This window comes from Eucyclogobius newberryi, unplaced genomic scaffold (assembly GCF_026437365.1).
Source record: "Eucyclogobius newberryi isolate DKJ021-1_F unplaced genomic scaffold, fEucNew1.0.hap1 SCAF_16, whole genome shotgun sequence".
In the NCBI taxonomy this organism is placed as follows: domain Eukaryota; kingdom Metazoa; phylum Chordata; class Actinopteri; order Gobiiformes; family Gobiidae; genus Eucyclogobius; species Eucyclogobius newberryi.
The window spans coordinates 24,499,120-24,518,819 of record NW_027315790.1 but is presented as its reverse complement, the minus strand read 5'-3'; the positions used below and the strand labels follow the sequence as shown (position 1 = coordinate 24,518,819).

At 41.3% G+C, this 19,700-nt stretch overlaps 1 protein-coding gene across 1 annotated transcript in view; it reads right to left on the bottom strand.

Moving 5' to 3' along the window:
- LOC140362046 (dolichyl-diphosphooligosaccharide--protein glycosyltransferase subunit STT3B) overlaps positions 1–19,425 on the bottom strand; it is a 140,882-nt gene extending 121,457 nt beyond the window's left edge. Inside the window, exon 1 of the mRNA XM_072448066.1 lies at positions 19,119–19,425. Within this exon, the coding sequence (XP_072304167.1) occupies positions 19,119–19,396 (278 nt within the window). The 5' untranslated portion in view covers positions 19,397–19,425. The remainder of the gene's footprint in view (positions 1–19,118) is intronic.
- Between the last annotated feature and the right edge of the window lie 275 nt (positions 19,426–19,700).

Sequence of the window (19,700 nt, the reverse complement as noted above, 5' to 3'; positions counted from 1 at the left end):
CATCTGTCCGTTTAGATTTGACAACACGAGCTATGAAACCGATAAGCAACGCAATACTGGACAGTTAAGAGAATGAATATATCACGTTTAGAAGGACACAAGAGAAATGCATGTACAGTATGACATTTACTTGTATATTATGCACTTTTAAAGCAGCTTTTAATATTATAAGATGAGTTTTTAGCTTGATTCACGCTTGTTTTACTCATCTTTTTTACGATCTTAAAATCACTCTCATCACATTCATTAAGTCGCAGGTAGGATTCCAGCTCAGTTTTATGGTGCATTAATCATCGAAAGACTTGTTAGGACCATTTTTGTCATCAAACTGCATTCATTGAAACTGCACTCTTATAAAACTCTCTTTGATAATTGAATTGCTTTTTTTTTCCCAATTCATCCCCCTCGCAGCCAGTAGGTGGCATGCTAACACCAAATCCCAGTATGGGGAGCACATCTGGTGGAAGATAATGGATGGCTCTTTACACAAGCATTATTTAAGTTCTAAAACATGAAATGCCAAAGTAAAAGTACTCAAGAGCATGTTCAGCCCATATGTTAGAATGGGACATTTAAAAGTTAAGATATTATTTTTTGTCAATTACGCTCACAATATACTGGTTTATTAGCGGGACTATCCAGATATATACAGTATTCAGACAATAGTATGTATCCAACAGGAATAAATCTGTCTATAAATGTATTAGCTGAGGTTTAAGTAAATGTGAAAGGACTGTAAAATGACCCACAAGCTTTATTGTAAGTTCTAAAGTATGACAGCACAGCACAGCGAAAGGTACTCAAGAGGAGGTTTAAAGGCCAATAACAGTACAAATAATACATGTACTTTAAATGTTTCAATATTTTGTAACTATGCTACGGAAACACACCGAGGAATGTCTCCCATTTCAAGGCAAATAGTTGCTAGAAAACCTATACAAGGTCGAACCATTTACTATTTCAAGACGTCCCACTCGTCCAAACCTTGAACAAATCTGTTTTTGCTACAGTGAGAGAAAGAATATATTATACATGCTGAACGTCCCCACTGACATGACCAGCGGACCTGGAAGAGAGCACATGACACTATGGAGATTTTCAAGGTGAATGGAGCGGTGATATGTGGGAGCTCAACGCGCCGCTTAACTGAACAGTTTTGCTGAACACTGCGCTGCACGACCTTCAACGCAGCCTCACGTCAGGCCAATTTGATTAGGGCCACATTTAACAATCCACCTTGGTCCTACTGCCAAAGCTAAACAGAGAATTCCAGGAGATTTTCTGCACAACACCAAAGAGATTACGCTTAAAAAAGGAGGGGAAATGATTCGAAATAAGCCGAGTTGAGCTATTTGAACTGCTCGGTAATGCTTTAGAGATGCGTTAAGCAGCACATCGCTTTAAATGGGCTTTGGTGAGAGCAGTAGTCCATCAGACACTGAATTCAATTTAACCTGAGGCGGGCACAGACAAATAAAAATGAAGACCATCACTCATTGGATAACATTAAATAGCAGATATTCACATGCACTTTTGGCCATTAGGAGAACAATGGAATCTAATGATTGAAGTTTGAGTTCGGGAGAGTGGCCTTACTGCCCGGGTTATATCATTTTTCTCTGACAATCCTAATACCTCAATTAGATGATGAGTAGATGCTCTTAGAATGAGTATCAATACTGGGAAAAAACCTAAAAAGCACAAAAAATATCCCTTCCCTGAATAGCTTTAGATTTGCTTTGCTCTATATCCATCTAGTTTAAGACCTCATGGTAAATTGTGTGCTATTCTGGTTTCAAAATCTGAACCAAGCCTTTTCCTTGGTTTGAAATGTCAGTATAGTGACATAATTAGCAAGAAATTGTTTTACAGCATCGACTTTTGTGAGTCACCTGTCGTTCTCTAACCCTGTACTCTGCCTCCTCTTCCCCCCACGCCAGCTAACTTTAGGTCCTGTGCTATTTTTCTGTTCACCTGTGTCGAGCAACTAAAACCTCATCTTCACCTCATAGGACCCGACAAAACAGTATTGATTGAAATTGAAATCATACAGGATTTTCAAACCGGTCACCATTCCTTCATCAGTGTCTCCAGACAAACAAACAGAGCCATGCAATATGTTTTTCCATTTCAGTGACGCAAAACATTTAGAGCAAAATCAGACTTCTCTTTCAGTCTTCTCATTTCTTTTCCTTTCTCTTTTCCTTGTAAGCAGCCATGTTGGTTCTGATATGAACGAACCATGTGTTAAGCAGACAGAACGTCAGTCAACACGGCCTGTCGGAGAGAGGACAAGACCAAACGCTTTCGTATTGGAAAAGCATGTGCACTTGGCTGGCCAGGAAATGGTTGGGATTACATTCAACAATCCCTCACACCGAACCAATTTTGCAACATAAAAATCCATTCGAAACAGCTTAAAATCATCTCATTGGCAGGTTTAAGATCTGTCCCGGCTTTGGTTTTACATTCTAGTGCAGACATGAATGAAAAACTATTTGCATTGGTGTAATTTGCAAGTCATTTCCTTTCCAAATGTTAATAAAGAGGAAAGGAAAAGATTGCCCCACGCAACACAACAGATACATTCATTTGGGGCACAATGTTATGACTTGGCTGGAGCTGCCTTTTTTTCTGGCAGGCATTCATTTTTCCTCTCTGAAGCCTCCCACTACCAGCGCACACGGCTGTTCTCGCTCTCCTCTTTTTTTCCCTCCCCTCTCGCTCTCCATCGTCGAGCCTTTGCCTCCCTCTCTCTCTCTCCTCTCTGTATGCAGGTGATCGCCCACAGAGCTGCACGCCGCCGCTGCTGCTGCTGCTGCTGCTGCTGCTGCTGCTGCTGCCGCCGCTGTCAGGGAGAGGACAGTCACGTATGATAAGCACCAATCTCCCCTGCTCCCCCTGGCCCACTTTCACCTCACGGAGCCCAGTCGTCATCAAAGCTCATGTCGGAGGAGAATGGCATCTTAAAAGGAGAGGCGTCCGTGGGCTGGATTGAGCAGCTACACCGGCGTCAGTGGTGCGCCATGCGAAAAAATGCACGTAGAGTGGAGTAGACTGCTCGGCCTCTGTGGCTTTTGCTCGCACAAGTGTTGCTGGTGGCGTCTCCGCAGGGAACAGGCCTACTTTATCCTGTACACCTGCTACAAAAAGGTTCCATATCAAAGGGATGTCCAGAGGCAGTTATTTGTGGGTAAAGTTGTCCATCCGTTTCTATAGCGGAGATGTATTACAGTAATAATCACGAGTTCCATTGAATGTTAACAAATGACTTTTTGCTTGCATGCGTAAACATAAGCGTATAGAAATGGTGTCAGTAACAGTAGCCGTGTTAACAGGCAGGACTCAAACCATTGTTACATGCCATTCACATGCAGTCTCGGGGTTACAACCTTGACTAGGTGGAGTTCAGTGTTTTGTCCAGGACACTGCTCCTTGCTCATTCTGATTACATAGTACAGCTCACGTTTCTTTCAAAGGAAAGTAAATAATGCAACGTACTATTCCAAACTTGTACTTTTTCATCCATTTCTCATGTTCTTAAGTCGTTTTGGAAGTGGGGAATATATGGAACTGTAGATAATGTTGTTGTGTGAATGTTGAGAATATTATCGTTTACAGTCAAAAAACATGCAACAAAATGAGCCGTTTAAAAAATGTTAATAAATAAAATATATTAAGCCTCAACTAATCATTTTAAAAGAGTACCGTGCGGTCAGGACAATCAAGGCCAGCAATGACCAATAATATCTGAAATGAACGTGTGTCACAACTACATTTAAATAGTTCCAAATTATATCCAAATAGGCCCTTCTTCCCCTCACTTCTGCTGTAGCTTCTCTGGAAATCATCGTGTCTTTTAATGACCTCTACAGGCCACTGAACAGTACTGCGGGAAGCGTGGTTCTTCTCCCGCAGCTGCTCAGTATCCGATTGTGTTCTGAGGCCTGTTCGCGCTCTCTAACATGAGCTTTTAGAACCAGAGCGGACAGCAGCTTGTTTTAGAGGTCTGCACTTCACGCTGAATAAACCTGTGTGAGAATCTTGGATGTTTGCAGGTTGTGCCCTAACTGAGCATGTGCAGAGGAGAAGAGAAGCAACAGCAGCGCCAAAGTCTTTGTTCATGTTTCTAAAGATTGGAGGTTAGTTAGTCATTTAATAACATAGATTGCTAATAATAATGAGTAATGAATTGATCTGTGAAATGAGACTATTCAATCCATCCAGCAGGTTAAACAATAAGGGAGTTTAGATCAGTAAGAAAGGAGTTCATCCTTCACACGAGAGAGCGGGGTTAGAGATTTACCTTTGCATGTATGTTCTTTTTTTTTTATTATAGTGTACAAATCCACTACATATTGATGAAAACTCCAAGTCTGCTTGCCCATCCATAAACGTCACTGCACACTACTGATTTAAAGACTTGTTTTCACACATTTTTGTTGGATTGACATAATATCATCTGAGTAGCGCAATAGAGATACTCCAAAAAGCCTTGAGATATTAATTTGTCAACCCCTATTTCTTACCCCTTCATCATTTATGACTCACTGACATCTCTTTTTCAAATCACAATTCGCCTTTCACCATTGCCAGAATCTATTGACTGTATCTTTCGCATCAGTTGAGTCAGTCCCCATTGTACCACTCTGATTTGTAATAAAAAGCTTATAATAGTGGCGTAGGACTAAAGGCATCGCCCTCTACTTACAAGGATGTCTCCGGGGAAAACGAACTAAAGGGCTGTTGAACATGAACATGAACATGTTTTTCTGCCTTCTATATGTGGGTTGTGCTGCTTGAGCGGTCATGAAACAATGCACACATCAAAGCGCTGTATGACAACGCTGAAGCAACAGCGGCATCGACCACGCATCTCCAATCTGTCACGCCAACCGCCCGTGCGTTTCCATGGAGGAGCTCTCTTCGCCGCACACGGAAAAACACAGCCATTTGAGCACATTTTATTCAGCCTCGATCTGGTCTAATCTCCTCCATCTACTCTACCATCTCCTCCGCCGCCGCAGAAGTTATAGGTGCACAAGGTCAGTATTTAGAGTTCAATAAAGAGGCTGCACTTGAATGCCATGAGAGGACGATGTTGTTAAAATCTCATTAGCGCGCTTCTGCCAAAACTAGCGCTGTGGCGGAGGAGAGCGAAAGGTGGCAAGACCTGAACTGCAAGGGTTACGCCGTTATATCACTTTTATTGCTCTGATTGATGGCGAGTGGCGATGGCAACAACAGACATGAGAAAGGGCAAAACTTGACTCGGATAAAGTTACAAGTTTAAAAGGAAGACACATTATGCTTTTGTCCAGGTACGGTACTTAGTATTGAACTGCGACATCAGTAGATCATCATTTTGTTCAACTTGAATACTGGTCTAAAAACAGCTTTGTGATAGAAACGAGTTCAAATTCTCTATGAAAAAAAAAAAAAAATCTGCAGACAATCCACGGGAATTAGGAGTGCTGCCAAAGCAATAAACCATTTCAATCTAAATATCCCATCTTTTGAATGATGAAAAGTCCTATCAACAGGAAGCTGGATTGAAACCAAAGAATATAGTGTCTCTGGCCGCAACAGCCAGTGCAATGAAAAACTAAAGACATTCACAATCCAATCTCGAGCGTAGTGGCTGTCCTTGTATTGACAAAGGAATAAGATCTGACACATCTAAAACTAGAAGACTGACCCTCAGCTACGGAAAAAACCCCAAATCAAAACCACTAAAAAAGGGAAAACATTTTAAATAAAGCCTTGCCACTACTACAAAGACCCCGGCGTTTGACTTGAAAATCAAAAAAAATCACTCCCGAACTAAACATTGCACTGAATCTGAGGTGAGCAGTGGACTATAGCGGGGCCCTTTGCCGGCGTAATTAAATGTTAAGTAAACAAACACTAAACCGAGTCCAAGCACCCGGCGAGCGCGCACATAAACAGATATGGCTCTAAACGCCGAGCAGAGGCAATTCATCACGCTAACAAATTGGGCTAGCTCTCAGCGCCATTATCCTCCATCAAGGCGTGTGCGAGCCGCGTGGCCTCGGGGCGGATGACAGGCGACGCTTGTTAGGTGGCAATCTCACCAATACGCTCAGATTGCCCCCTCCCCTCGCTAAACTGTCTGACAGGCAAATTGGCTGATTAAAAAAAACGAGGGCATTAGTTCGCCCGGTTTATTTTGAATGAAAGGGTCCGTGTGTGTGTAACCTATATAATACTGTAGGTTATCGTCTGCTATGGTCTCAAAGGCGATTGGGAATTACATGATTAACGCTGAGTAATTGGATTTTTAAGCATATAGTGCGTGAGGGATGCGCCGACAATGCTGACGCGTGCGAATGCTGTGGTTGTGCATGGTTTTAGCAACACTTATTTGATGACACGATAGACGATCTCATATTTGAACACCCTACAAGGTCAGGACTTCTTTTTAATAAGATGAATGGTCCTGAATTTCTAAATCAGACTTCCCTAAACCAGTTTTGACTCGATGTAGGAATTGTCTACACAAGGTCAAAGGTTTAATCCATTGTCAAGAGCCATCCACCAGCCATGACAGCATACAGCAGTTATGTCCTTGAGCAAGACGCTTCACTCGCCATATCTATGAAAGGAATAATCTTAATTAGGGATGGTCCGATTCTAATCCTTTGAGCAGATATCGATATCTGCTAATATTGACATTTAGATTAGTTTCCATAGCAAGGCCCATAAGAACACAAATTAACTTCTCACTTTAATACAATGAAACAACTTACCATAATTATGTAAACATATATCCATACTTTTAGCCTAACTGCTCTTCTAGTCCATTTTTTACACATAGGTTTGTTTGTTTGTTTTTTAAGTAGTGGTGGAAGATATATTGAATTTTGGATAATGTCGTGACCATTGTTTTGAAGTAATAGCTAGTATATAGTTTATAGTAAAAAAAAAAAAACGTTACAAAAAGAGCTGAAACAAAGTAAGGGTAAAAGGTCTTATTTCTGCACGTTTTGCGATTCATTTTACAGACATTTCACATTTGTCAAATAATCAAACCTCATCGACATTATCGTCTGACCATTGTTATCGAGATGTTCGTGTTTTAATCGATATCCTCCTGCACTTGTGTCGAATGAAAGCCTCATCACTTTCAGACTGCTGGGCTCAAGTGACTGAACAATGGACAAACACAATGTGAACCAATGGCAACAAATTTAGATCAGAATCAAGCAATATGGATACGTGTCTATGCATTATCAATTGTGTGTGATAAAACCCATAACGGCTCAATTGGAGGCGTTATATCTGTGCACCTTGTGGCTGGTGGCGGCGCCTCGCTTGTAGCTGGGAGCAGGGAGCATTCGTCTACATTTGCCCCGTGTGCCCCGGAGCAGATCTGTGCTGAAGAGTCTCACAAACACCTCAGCTTTAGACAGGTCCCTGCTTACTCCTGACACTCGTCCCCCGGGACAGCGCGCCCGGAGAAAGCCACTACATCACTGGACAGCGCCTCGCAAAACAAACGGGCAGAAAGACTCAGCGCCGGCTAGTTTGGTTGAATAATACAGTAGAGAATATAACTGACAATACACAATCACACTTTTGTGGCAACGTTGAAAAGTTGTTTTGTCAAAATGTAATGCAAAATAAGCTGGAATAAGACACATACGCAGCACTACCATCTATTTTGTCGGTAGAGTGGAATTAACTTTAATTGCAGGTGAAATTAACCTTAAAATGCGCAATGTGTCACTTTTTTCCCTTTAAAAACGGCTTGAAGCACCTGAATTCCTCTCTACAGAGCTGACTTGGCCTTGAACCACATCATCTCGCAAAATAAAATTGAAATAAGAGCGCACACGTGAAGGAAATAAAATCTCGTTAGATTTGTTCCCCCGTGTGTTTACATTCAGCTTGGACAAAAACAGAGGGTTAAATGCTGGTTGGTTATTTAGTTAGCTGTAGTTCTAAAAAGCAGTGCTACAATAACAGCAAAACATAAATTAAAAGACAAATTGTGAAATCAAAAAAGGGAACTGAAGCGCACAATGTGTTTATTAAAAAAGTATGTCAAAATATGGTTTGGAATAGCTCGTGGACCCGGTCTCACGGCATCGTCTCGCATCCAATTAAATGCCATACTGGGGAACGTTCTGGCAAAGAAATAATATCTTGATCGAGTTAACCATGTGACAAAGTGACATAGTGCACCTTTAAGACCTTTGAAAGTACAGGTGCTACTGCTAAGCTTATGCGGACAGACATTAATTGACCAAATTAACGTGTCAAAAGCATATTAAGGCTGTAACCAATTATTATTTTAGTGGTAGTTTCCGATTAGCATTAGTCAAACGATAATTTCTATTGAACATGAGACTTTGAAATTAATTATCAACCAAATAAAGGTTTGAAGTATTGTGACTGAACCCTTCTAGATTTAGATGTATTATTGCTGAAAATCAGAAACATTTTGATTTAATAACGGCACCGTCTTGTTATAAAATGGCGTTTTAGAGTCTGTCCAGTCCAGATAATGATTAGCAAAATATGTCTTTTATGGTCGACTGGTCACGATGAGTCAATTAATCGCCACAGCCCTATTGCAAATGTCAAAAATGGAAGACTAAATGTTTTGACATCTGCAATAGGGCTATAGATCTTACGCCTTTGCACTATTACGCTTCTATTACAGTAAAAACGCCGCACTATTCAGTTGCGATCCACGTCTAGTGAAACTAAAAAGGCCTGTCACAAAACCAAAGCAGCAACAAAGTACCTCTGGCACCTGCAGCAAGCGCAATGAAAAGCTTAATAAATTGCCGTTATAAATCCAATCTCTTAAACAATAGCGGGGCCGTTGCGAGTGCTGGAGCTCGGGTTATAATGACAAAGGATGGCCATTCGCGATAACTTCAAGTCCCTGGCAGGTAACCGTAGCCGCGCCTGCTCTGAATATTTCATAAGCTGCCGCGGCCCGTTGGGGGGGGCTTAGATCAAGATCACACTCCCCCAAAGACATATCGCGGGCCGCTCTTTCCATTTGTCCACTGCAACTCTGAGTGTCGCCTGGCAGCCAGCGCTCGGGGGGGAAGGCCTAATCCACTCGGAGATGGATGTCATATTCCGTGTGTAGGCAAAAGGCAGGAGAGTGGGAGACAAACGTACAGTAGGAGGAGAGCGCCAACCCCCGCGCTAATCCTTAAAAAGATGAAGTGACAGCGGCAGCGGAGGGAACGGCATGGCAACGAGAAACGAGCAGTAACGTTTGGACCTTAAAGTCATGATGTGAAAGTGTGTTGACTGGAGTGGCATTGTAAAAGACGACAGACTAATGGGACAGTGACTCACGCTTAACTTGAAAATGGACAGATTTGATCAACTTTGGACGAAATGGGACATATATGTGGAACTTGTGCCATTATTATTATTTTACATGATGAGTAGGGATGTCACAATAAAGTTTAGTGTTACTGCGCATTGTGAGAAAATAATTCTTCACAATGACTGAGATCGTGACCAAAAACTGTGAAATATTTTATTCCTCAAGTTTGTGACTAGTTTTATGAAAGGTAATGTAACAAAAGCAGTCAGATTAAAAAAAAAAGGACTTAAAATTTAGATATAAATTTTTGGACCATAGATTTAAAAAAGAGTTAAAAAGGAAATGATCTCGATGTTGACTTTAAAAGGGGGAGAAAAAGGGCAAATTAAGGAAGTTTTGGACAATCCTTAGTTCAGTTCATTTTAAGTTATTTTTGCATTCATCCGAGTTTCCAGTTGGGGAATGATCATCTTCAAACGATCCAAAATCATTATTAAGATTGTAGGGCTGTAATCCTTTAGTCAATTAATTGGTCGATAGTTTCTTAGTTGATCAACATTTTAGTAGATTTATTTTAGATTTAAGATATTGTTATGGGACAACAGCGAACATATATTAGATGTGAAATGAGTTAGCTGAGGATTTTTGAGTGAATCATGAGTTAAAACTGCCATAAAACAGCTTCACATTAGTTAAAGTACAAGATGTTTTACCATTTTATCAAGAGAACATCATTTTTATTATAAATAATCAGTAAAGTTACATGCGCAGGGCTTTATAATAAAGTGTAAATCTCACAACCATCTCCAGAGACACTGATTATTTTACATAGAAATGGAAAGTGAATGTGTTTAATCTGATAAGCTTTTAATATGTATCGTTATTCATGGCTTCATTTAGTGACAAAGGCAACCTCGTTGGCATTCATTATTATGATTTCTTGTGCCATACTGTGAAACGTCCCAGGCAAAGCAATAACACACTCATGGACACAAGCGAGTAGCAGACTTCACACTATAAAAGTTACACACTGCACCTTTAAGGAAACTGACATTTGCTGTAAAGTTTGAGAGCAGCTGCGACGTTGCTGATGTGTGTGCGGCATGCGGTGCAGGGCGGATGTTGTTCAGAGTTACAGGAGCTAATAAGCAGCATATGTGCAGCTGGTATTAAATCACAGCGCTGCCTTTCGGGACGCGCCATCAGAGGCAGGTGCGTGCCCCGGCTTCCTTCCCCACAAAGGCACATTTTGATTCGTTTTTTAGAGTTTTTCTGTGTTTTTTTTGCTGCTGTTGCGATCTCCCCGCGCACAGATGAGCTACTGCCAGCAACATCTGCAGTTAATACACAACAAGCGACAAGAGACACCGCTTCCTCTTAGTTAAGGAGTTATGTTCTGAAAGCCAAAGTTGCAAAGCAGAAAGTTTAGATTGGGACACATCCAAGAGGATTAGAAGAAGACAATGTGTCCCACCAAAAACAACCATTTGTCCACCAGCTTTGACTTGACGTGTACTATTTATAGCTTTGTAAACATGTCCAGCGTTGGTTTGATGAATGGCTGTGCACACGTCTCGAGCGTTGGAAAAGTACATTTGTTAAAAGATCTTTTCGAGTTCCATTTGCACTTCAGTTTAGACAGCTGCAGGCCCAATTTGGAAGACGACCTCTTTGTTTGTCAGTGTTCAATTCTAACACTCTGGAGGGAAAAAAGTTCACAGCATTACAGTGTCTGGCAGTTGTGAAATCACTCAAACTTTTCACAGTTTGTGTACTGTGTAATACGGCTGCACAACCACAATCGAATTTGCAATTTGAATGAACCTAATTTGCAAATGGAAGAGGCTGTGATTATGCTGCGAGTATGATAACTTCCTCCACAAAACAAAACATCCCATCTGGATCTGCATAAAAACTGCTAAACCTCTAGATTTGATTTGCATAAACTGCTCTGAAATACGGTTTGTGAGTTCATATTTCAGTCTTTTTGTCAATTCTTCTGGACAAATTTAAAATGGAGAACTTTGGACAGGTTAATAAAACTGAAATTGCAAATCTAATCGCAATTCTCGTCAGTAAATGTTGCAATTATACATTTTCACTGCTGCTTTCTACTGCTGTATACTAATGTTTGTTGTTGAATTTTCTCAAAAATCAAATTAAACAATTTGCAAATGAGCATCTTACCCTCTCCTAAAAGAGTTCAATGGTTATTATCATCGATTGCAACTTAGGAAAGTACATCCAGAAATGGGACCAGATGAGTACTTTGCTTCTTTTACTACACTTTCCACACCAAAAAGGAGCTTTAAGAATTCAATGTGACCAATGACCACGCCCACACCGAAAAATAAACAGAGCTCACAATCAAATAAAACTTTAATTTGCCTTCATCCACGTAGTATTTCAATTCCCAAGCCCCAACCCTGGCCAAAAGACTAAAGAACTAAAATAGATTTAAACATAACTTGACCTGTTTTTACCAAACCCTTCTTTCACCAGCAGATAGAGATAAATACACTACTAGTCTTTTCAACATAGTGAGACCATAAATGAGCCACGCGGTGAAAATACAGAACTGCAAAAGTATAAATCCTTACTTTTTAACCGAACTACCACAGTGAAAAACAACAACAATCATCTGTAGACACTTTGGCTCTTTTTGAACAAAGTCTGGATGGTGTGGAGAAGTCGACAGGTGACCGTGTGTGGAGTCGGTGTGCTCCTCATTATTGTGCGACAGCGATGACAGACCAGCACTGAGACCGGAAAGCTCACGTCCAACCTCCAAACTGGAGTCAACAGACGACACAAACTATGGCCGAAGACGAGGGACAGAGTCTGAGACACAACAGGACACTGAGCGGAATGCTTTGGTCACATGGACTTTGAGCAGATACCGAGATCTGGTATTTGGGTTGCTGCTTTTGTCAATAACCAATATTTTAGCTTTATTGCATTTTGATTTCAATTTTTATCCCTAGTTGCTCAATACAACAATATTGTACTGTAATAATATTGTAACAGCACAAGGGCTGAATAGGCCCTTTTCATGAGACCGAGCGGCTAGATCCAGTTGCCTTAAAACCACGGAGGTTCACTTCCTGCTCTTTTCATTCCTTATGGGGAATTGGCCGAGTCTAGCTCAAATAAATCAATAGTAAATTAACACAAAACGGAGAGCGAGTTGCAAATAGATAGTCATTTATTTTATTTATTTATTATTAGAGAAAGACTTTGCTAATTCCCATAGAGAATGAATGAACGAGAAGTTCAGATCTGCACTTTTACAGAAACTGAAACAATTGTGAAAAGGGAAAAGATTGCAATTTGTGATATGGCTGTATAACTCCAAATATTATTGCAATATTTCAATATACTACCAATTTAAACTGAATATGGAAACTTATGTATAAAATTGCAATGCAATATTGATTATTGTGTCAGCTGCACTCTGCAGTAGAACCTGCCACACTGAAATTAGATTTTCTTGGCCAGACCTGACCCGTGCATCACGACCATGTAACATATTGCTGTGTAAATATCTCATGTTACAACAACACTTGCAACACTCACTCGATAAGTACGAGCTCAGGAGCAGATGAACCAGATGTGAAGACACAGACACAGGTAAATCAGCTCAGACACAGAGGAGACAGCTCAGATGTGGTCTTTATATAGTTTATTACAATCCAACTCATATTCACTGAGAAATGAGTCTAATTAGAACCCTGGTTCAAAAGCCTGCACTGTGTGTAAATATCTTATCTTACAATGTGGGCACCTGCGGTTTATTGACCCTTATATGTACAATTTTGTGTGCGTGGGTTTTATTCAGTATATTCTGGATTCCAGGCAAAATACTTTTTGAAAATTATTATTTTGAAGAAAATTTGTGGCCCTTATATTAAGATATAATGGAAAGGTGATTATTTTCTTAAATGAAAATGAAGACATTGCGACTCGGATACTGTACTGTATATGATCCTTCTGTGTGGATTCTATACGTGCTGTAATACTATGTATTCATCCTGTTTGTGTGAAAGTGTAAATCCAAAAAGACAAAGAAAGCAAGGGTGTACTCAAAGTGACACAACAGGCTGATGACAGCTATTGAAAGAAGTTAATTTGAAGTCTTATTGATTACCATTTTTGTATTTACGTATTCCTTGACAGTGTCAGCTGTCACAGAATGATAAAAAAACATTTTGCCGACAGTAATGATCCGTTACAACAATTATTACCGCCTTGAGAAATGAGGGGGAAAAAATCCATTATAAAGCAGGGCATTTACTCTCTTATTGGAGAGCAAAGAGTAATTTGAATTTAAGTTTGTGCCTGCTAAAATTACCACTAAAATATTTGCAAATCAAACTGGAGCATTAGTTGGCATCAGGCAGGTCATTACTGGTCATTTGTGTTTGATTACACGGATTGCACAGAAACAGCACGTTCATGTGCCCGTTATAGGCGCTGCCCTTTTGATAGAAGTGTATCACTGCGAATAGAACGCGCCCACAAGATCTGCAGTTTCAGTCTCCACTCCACAGACTACTTAAAGTAAAAAAACGATTTCATTTCTCGAGTGCCTTTTTCACTCTTTTGATACTGAATACAACAAAAGGAACTGCATTTCAAGCTGAAGAGAAAAACTGACAACAAATTTGAACTGAATTGAGAATTATTTGAGAAAACAGCATGGTCATAATAATGGTTTCAAATGTAACTTTGGGAAATCAAACTCCAGTCAGTGTCTCTCGTGACAATTCATAAGACATCAGAATGTGCCAATTTCTTTTGAATCAAGAGAAACATTATTGCTTTGTTGGACTTGATGATAAAAGGAGGCCGGACATAGCCATCACAATGTGGTCCTTGTTAAACACAATCCTTTGCATAAGTCATTTGCTCATAAAATATTTACATTGAGGGCAAAATATTCAAATCCTACAATGTTTTCTTTTTTTTTATTTTTGTTTAACTATAACAAAATTTAAAGAGAACAAAAGAGTGAAAAAGCAATAAAAGAGTCGTCCCATTTTGGATCCGTCCCATTTGTCCCACTGTCCCGCAAATTTGTCAATTCTCACGTTCTGCAATATTCTTCGTAAAGATGTGCTGCTTTTCAATTTCATCTGACATTTGTGACTTAAATCTACTCAGCGTGTAACAATATACTTTTTTCGGACACAAGATTCAACCATGATTTTTCAAGATTGGTTAGATATACATTTACTGGCAGCCATATAATAGCAGCTCTGCAGAGAAACAAAAATCAATAAAATCATACAAGCCTTTAGTCAACACCAGCCGTAATCATCTGCACCGGTGATGGCCACTAACAATCAACGGCCCAACACGCTCGCGGCTAAATGCAAGGTTTGTGCGTCGAGGAGCGGTCGGGAGGTTATCGGAGACGCACAATAATCCCAAGACTGAGGTTTTGAGACGCTCCGATCCAATCTCCAGAGGTGATGGAACGTTACATCGGCGAATATGTGCGTATATAAAAATTAATTTCGCTCTGATTCACGAGAGAAAATAGGAATGGCATGGGTGATCATTTGCACGTTATTTCATTCAGATACGAGCGGTGACTACATTTCTGCAGAACATTGCTTTAAAAAAAAAAAGTAGGGCAGATTCCGAGCGAGCTGATTAGGATTAGACAGGGCTGAGAAGTTACTCCGGGGCATATTGTTCAAAAAGGTCAAATACAATCTCGTTCGCGCCGTTTCAATTTATAACCTGCAGAAAATGTGCGAAAGAAAAGACCCAAAGAATGTTCGGGGGAAAGGCACTGAAAAAAAGAAAGCAGTAGCAGCAGCAGCAGCAGTGTGTACAAAAACAGAAAAATTGCTAATAAAAACTGCCAAGACCTGGATTCAGGGGTAAACGCTGTTCTTGTTGAAGCAAAAACACCATTTATTTTAAAATGGTAAAACAACTTTTAATTTGTGGTAGGACAAGACCCATTTCCCACAGGACGAGCCACAAGAACGAGACGAGATTTTGATATATAATTGTGCCAATCGGGGTTTTTTTATTACTTTTTGGGGGGTTTTCTTCTTGGATTGTAGAACGGCGGTGATTTGAACCGCCGTCACTAAAAAACGATCATTTTTTTCATTTTCTTCAATGTTGTAACTTGTGGGAATTATTTTTTATCTTGCAACATCTTGTGACACGAGACCTTCTCCCAGCTCTAATAGTAATGTAATAATTTTCCATTTTTGCTGATTCATTCGATTACTCATCAGACTAGTTGGTGATAAGATACAACTGTAGCCACAGCTGCCCTGGAACAGACAGAGGAGTGGCCTGTGTGACCAACAGCACAGGCCGGAGTTATAATAAGAGATGACAGCTCTACTCCCTGAGCTACTGTATCATGATATTTTATTTAGTTTAAAAGGTGCCATTACCATTTTCTGTAGGTTATCATAATCTGTGTTGAATTTATCATTAAAATAACTTGAGAATGGGATTTCAAACATGGTAAAAACCTTTTTGCAGTTTTCAAATCGTCTTTTATTGCAAATTCGTTCTCGAGCAATAATCTCAAGAGTGTTTTATGAAGCCTCGCACGTCTTCACCTTTAGTCACACAGCAGAATACGCTAGCCCAAGCTAAACGCAGTTCTATTTGGAAATTAAAGAGCTACAGATGCCACTTTAAAGCTTGCGCGGGGAACACGGCTCCCACGGCTTCAGTAGCAGTGAAGAGATTGTACAGAGAGAGTTACTGTGCAAAGGATGACCAAGTGTGCGACCACCTTGTCTTTTAACGGGATGTATCAAAGCTGTAGAGACAAGAAGGCAGCTTTTTAGAACAATAATGGCAACAAAACAACTGTATGACAAGGGGAGACTAATCAATTTGAAGTTATTTTAAGCTATAGTGAGTATAAGCCTTGGTCCAGTTAGGTCATAAATCATATATCAAATGTAGAATCTTAGAATAAACTAGGGCTGTAACTGCTTTGTCATTTGGCGTCTCTCAGGTCACAGTTACAGTTTGTTTTATAGTTAACTGGTGAGAAATGTTTGCAGGTTCCTCTCTGAAGGATAATTGTGATCTTTCACTGGAAGCCCTATATAATACGATCATTTTTACATTCATTTCGAGTGACTTCTATTACAGCCTACGTTATAGTACAATCGACAGTCATTTGCTTTAATTACTAAAGATTGAGTTTCCTTTTCACTTAGTTATGTCTTTGTTGATCATTAGAACGCATTCTGATACAGTGTTTGGATATTTTTAATGAACGAGCCAGTGTTGTGTTAGCAGGAAGCAGTAGGCCCAGCTCTTTTAGACCACCAGAAGGCGCAATAGAGTGCACCAACACAGTATCGAGAATGTGTAACGCAAAGAAAAAAAACCTGTACATTTATAGACTGCACCCGTCTATAGGACAGCAGGTGTCCACGATATAACATGAGATACACATGTACACAGAAAGATGGGCGCGTGGTAGTGGTGCGCAGGTTGTCTTTTGACCTGCAGGTCGAGACAGGCAGAAATTGACATTTTATTGCGGGGTGGGTTTGGGTGGGTTATAAAATGCCGATCGCCCATATCGCATGTCCGAGCTCCACGTGAATCTTTTTGTTTGGACGGTTCTGAATTCAGTTCCTCATTAGACAAGTTTCTCAGTGAATATGAGTCAGACTACAATAAAACATGCAACATTTAGATGCTTAACATACAGAGAACACGTCTGAGTCCTACTGTCCTCTCGGTCCTTGATTTCTCTGTGTGAGCTGATTTACATGTCTGTCTCCACGTCTGGCTCATCTCCTGCTCTTGTATTTAGCGAGTGAGCAAGAGACTGAGCAAGAGAGAGAAAAGAGCGCCCCTAGGAGGTCGTTAGCCCATAAAAAACATATAAATTAGCAGCATCGTGGTTTAAGACCAGAGGGTTCAAAGCGTGTGGAAAAGGTAGCGGTTTATAGTCCAAATTTTACGGTAAGGATTATTTTTCAATTAGCTCACTAGTCAAACAATTATTTATATTGAACAATGAACATTAAGACTATTTAAATACATTTTGAACCAACTAAAATGGATTTCAGGTGACAGAAAGCTGAGGTGTAAATCTGGGATTGTTTCATCTTTTTTATTTAAAAATGCCACAATCTTTGTTAAAAAACAGCTCTTGTCATGTGTTTTACTGTCCCAATTAGTATATTAATTGTTGCAGCTACAGATTAAACCTTCATTTTGAATTTGTTTAGTGACCTTTCATCCCATCTTCTCTTTATTTCAGATTATGCCTTGTCAATAAACCTTTTCTGATTCTGATCTTTTCAACATATCGCAGTTCAAACCAAGCAGCCTAACAACTATTTGGTCATCTTTTGCTGTTAATTACGTTTTTCTGTAATAGACCTTATCAAAGTCTCCCTGGGCTAGTCTACTTTTGCTTACCATTTTCTCTCTTTTGGTCCTTGCTTTGGTCACTGAAGCATTACACATTCATAAAAGTTTAATTCAGCATGTAAGCCCATCTGAGGAATAAACAGCTTGCACGGTCTCTGGGCTCTGAATTTGGGTCATGGCCCACCAGTTGGTTACCCCTGATCTACATTTCTAAAAACAGAGCCACGCGGAGTCTTGGCCTTTTGCAGCCGCAGCATAATCAAGTTATCACCGTAATTGGAGGAGGAAGTCGGCTATAACAAGGTAGAGTATCTGTCCTTGGGCATTAATACAAACATCAGTCTGAGTGAAGGGACAGAACAGGGACAAAGCACGGCATGACAATTATAGATGGCCAATGGCCAATAAAATCAGATAAGTAGAATAAGCCAATAACCCAATTAGAAGATTGGATTGATCGTGTGAGTTTATAAGCACAAAAGTGGATAAGTGGATTTTCTGGAGTAGAGAAACTGTTGTGTTTGGGAGACAAAGCACAACAAAATTTAAAACAATTCTTTCAATCTTTGACATTTTCTTGTTCAATTTTGTCCCTTTTTGCGTGTTTTTCCTTGTCAAATCCTGAACGGGAGTGAAACATTGGAAAGAAATCAGATAACTCACATCCCTAATGGTATATATGACATTTCAATAATCAGATAACGCCAGAAATTGGACAATAATCAGATTTTTTGACGTGCATATATCCATATAACCACTGCGCCGGGCTCTTGTACAAGCACGTGACGCGAGCGAGACGCAACATAATCCCGCATTGTTATGATGCACGAGAGACCGGCTCAAAGGGCTTCCGGGTTAAGAGCCAACCGCCTGGAGCGCGAGCCATAATCCGGAAAAACAAACCCGCACAGAGCATCCCGGATTTACTCTGGAGCCAAGACCGAGAGACAAAGTCAAAACGCAATGAGAACTTTTCTACGTCTAAATCATCAACGTGGCTCCACTTAATCCCGTCGACGCGCGGGATTACAGGTTCGTCCACTCCACAACTGACATTACACAACAATCTGTCACCAAAAAAAAAAAAAAAAAAAAACGCCTCTCAAAAGACAAAACCGACAGGATTTGCAGGCTGCTCGGACGTTGCATCACCGCGCGCCCGTCAGTGTCAAAAAACGTAGAACCGAGCGCGGCGTCTTAAAACATAATCCGAAGTGGGCAAAAGACCGTGGAGAGGTTTAAAAGGTCAAAAGAAAGACGAAAAGTGCACGCAAGACACAGTTTAAAGAGTCGGACATTGCTTGACGTGTGAGAAAACAATGCCCAAAGGGGGGAATCAAAGCCATGGGTTTGCTCTGCCCGGCCCGCGTGCGGCGTGAACCCGGGGAGTGACACGGCGTCAGCGCGCGCTTACCATGGATCAAACTCGTGGATGATGCTCTCGAACCGGATCACGGCGAAAAGTCTGGAGCTGAAGCCCGCGAGGCAGGCCAGGAACAAGATACTGAAGGAGAGGAGCGACTGCCATCCCGCCGGTTGTGTCAGTCCCACCGACAGGCCTCCTTTGCCCCCTCCTCCGCCGCCTCCGCCGCCGCCGCCGCCGCCGCTCGCAGCTCCGGCTCGGCTATTCCCGTGCACCACCGAGGCGTTCGCTTTGTGCTTGCCGTCGCTCGCTGCGTGGTGCTCCGCCATTTCCGCGCGCTGGTCCCGCCTGCCACCCGCCGCCGTTACCGCCGCCGCCGCCGCGCTCCCGAGAGTTTCCCCCCCCCCCGCCGCGCACCGTGGTGTCGTGAACTGCCCTCCCCCCCGGTCGGCCGTAGCTCCCGTGTGGGTCCTCAGCGGCGCGATGTACGGCTCCGGTGCGTGGTTAAAGGCAGCGTAGATCCGCCGTCATCCCGAGTCCGACGCACACACATGCGCCACAGCCAGAGCCGCAATAGTCAATGCGCTCCGCGATTGAACGCCGGTGGAAAGAGGCGGGGCGTGGGCAGAGGGC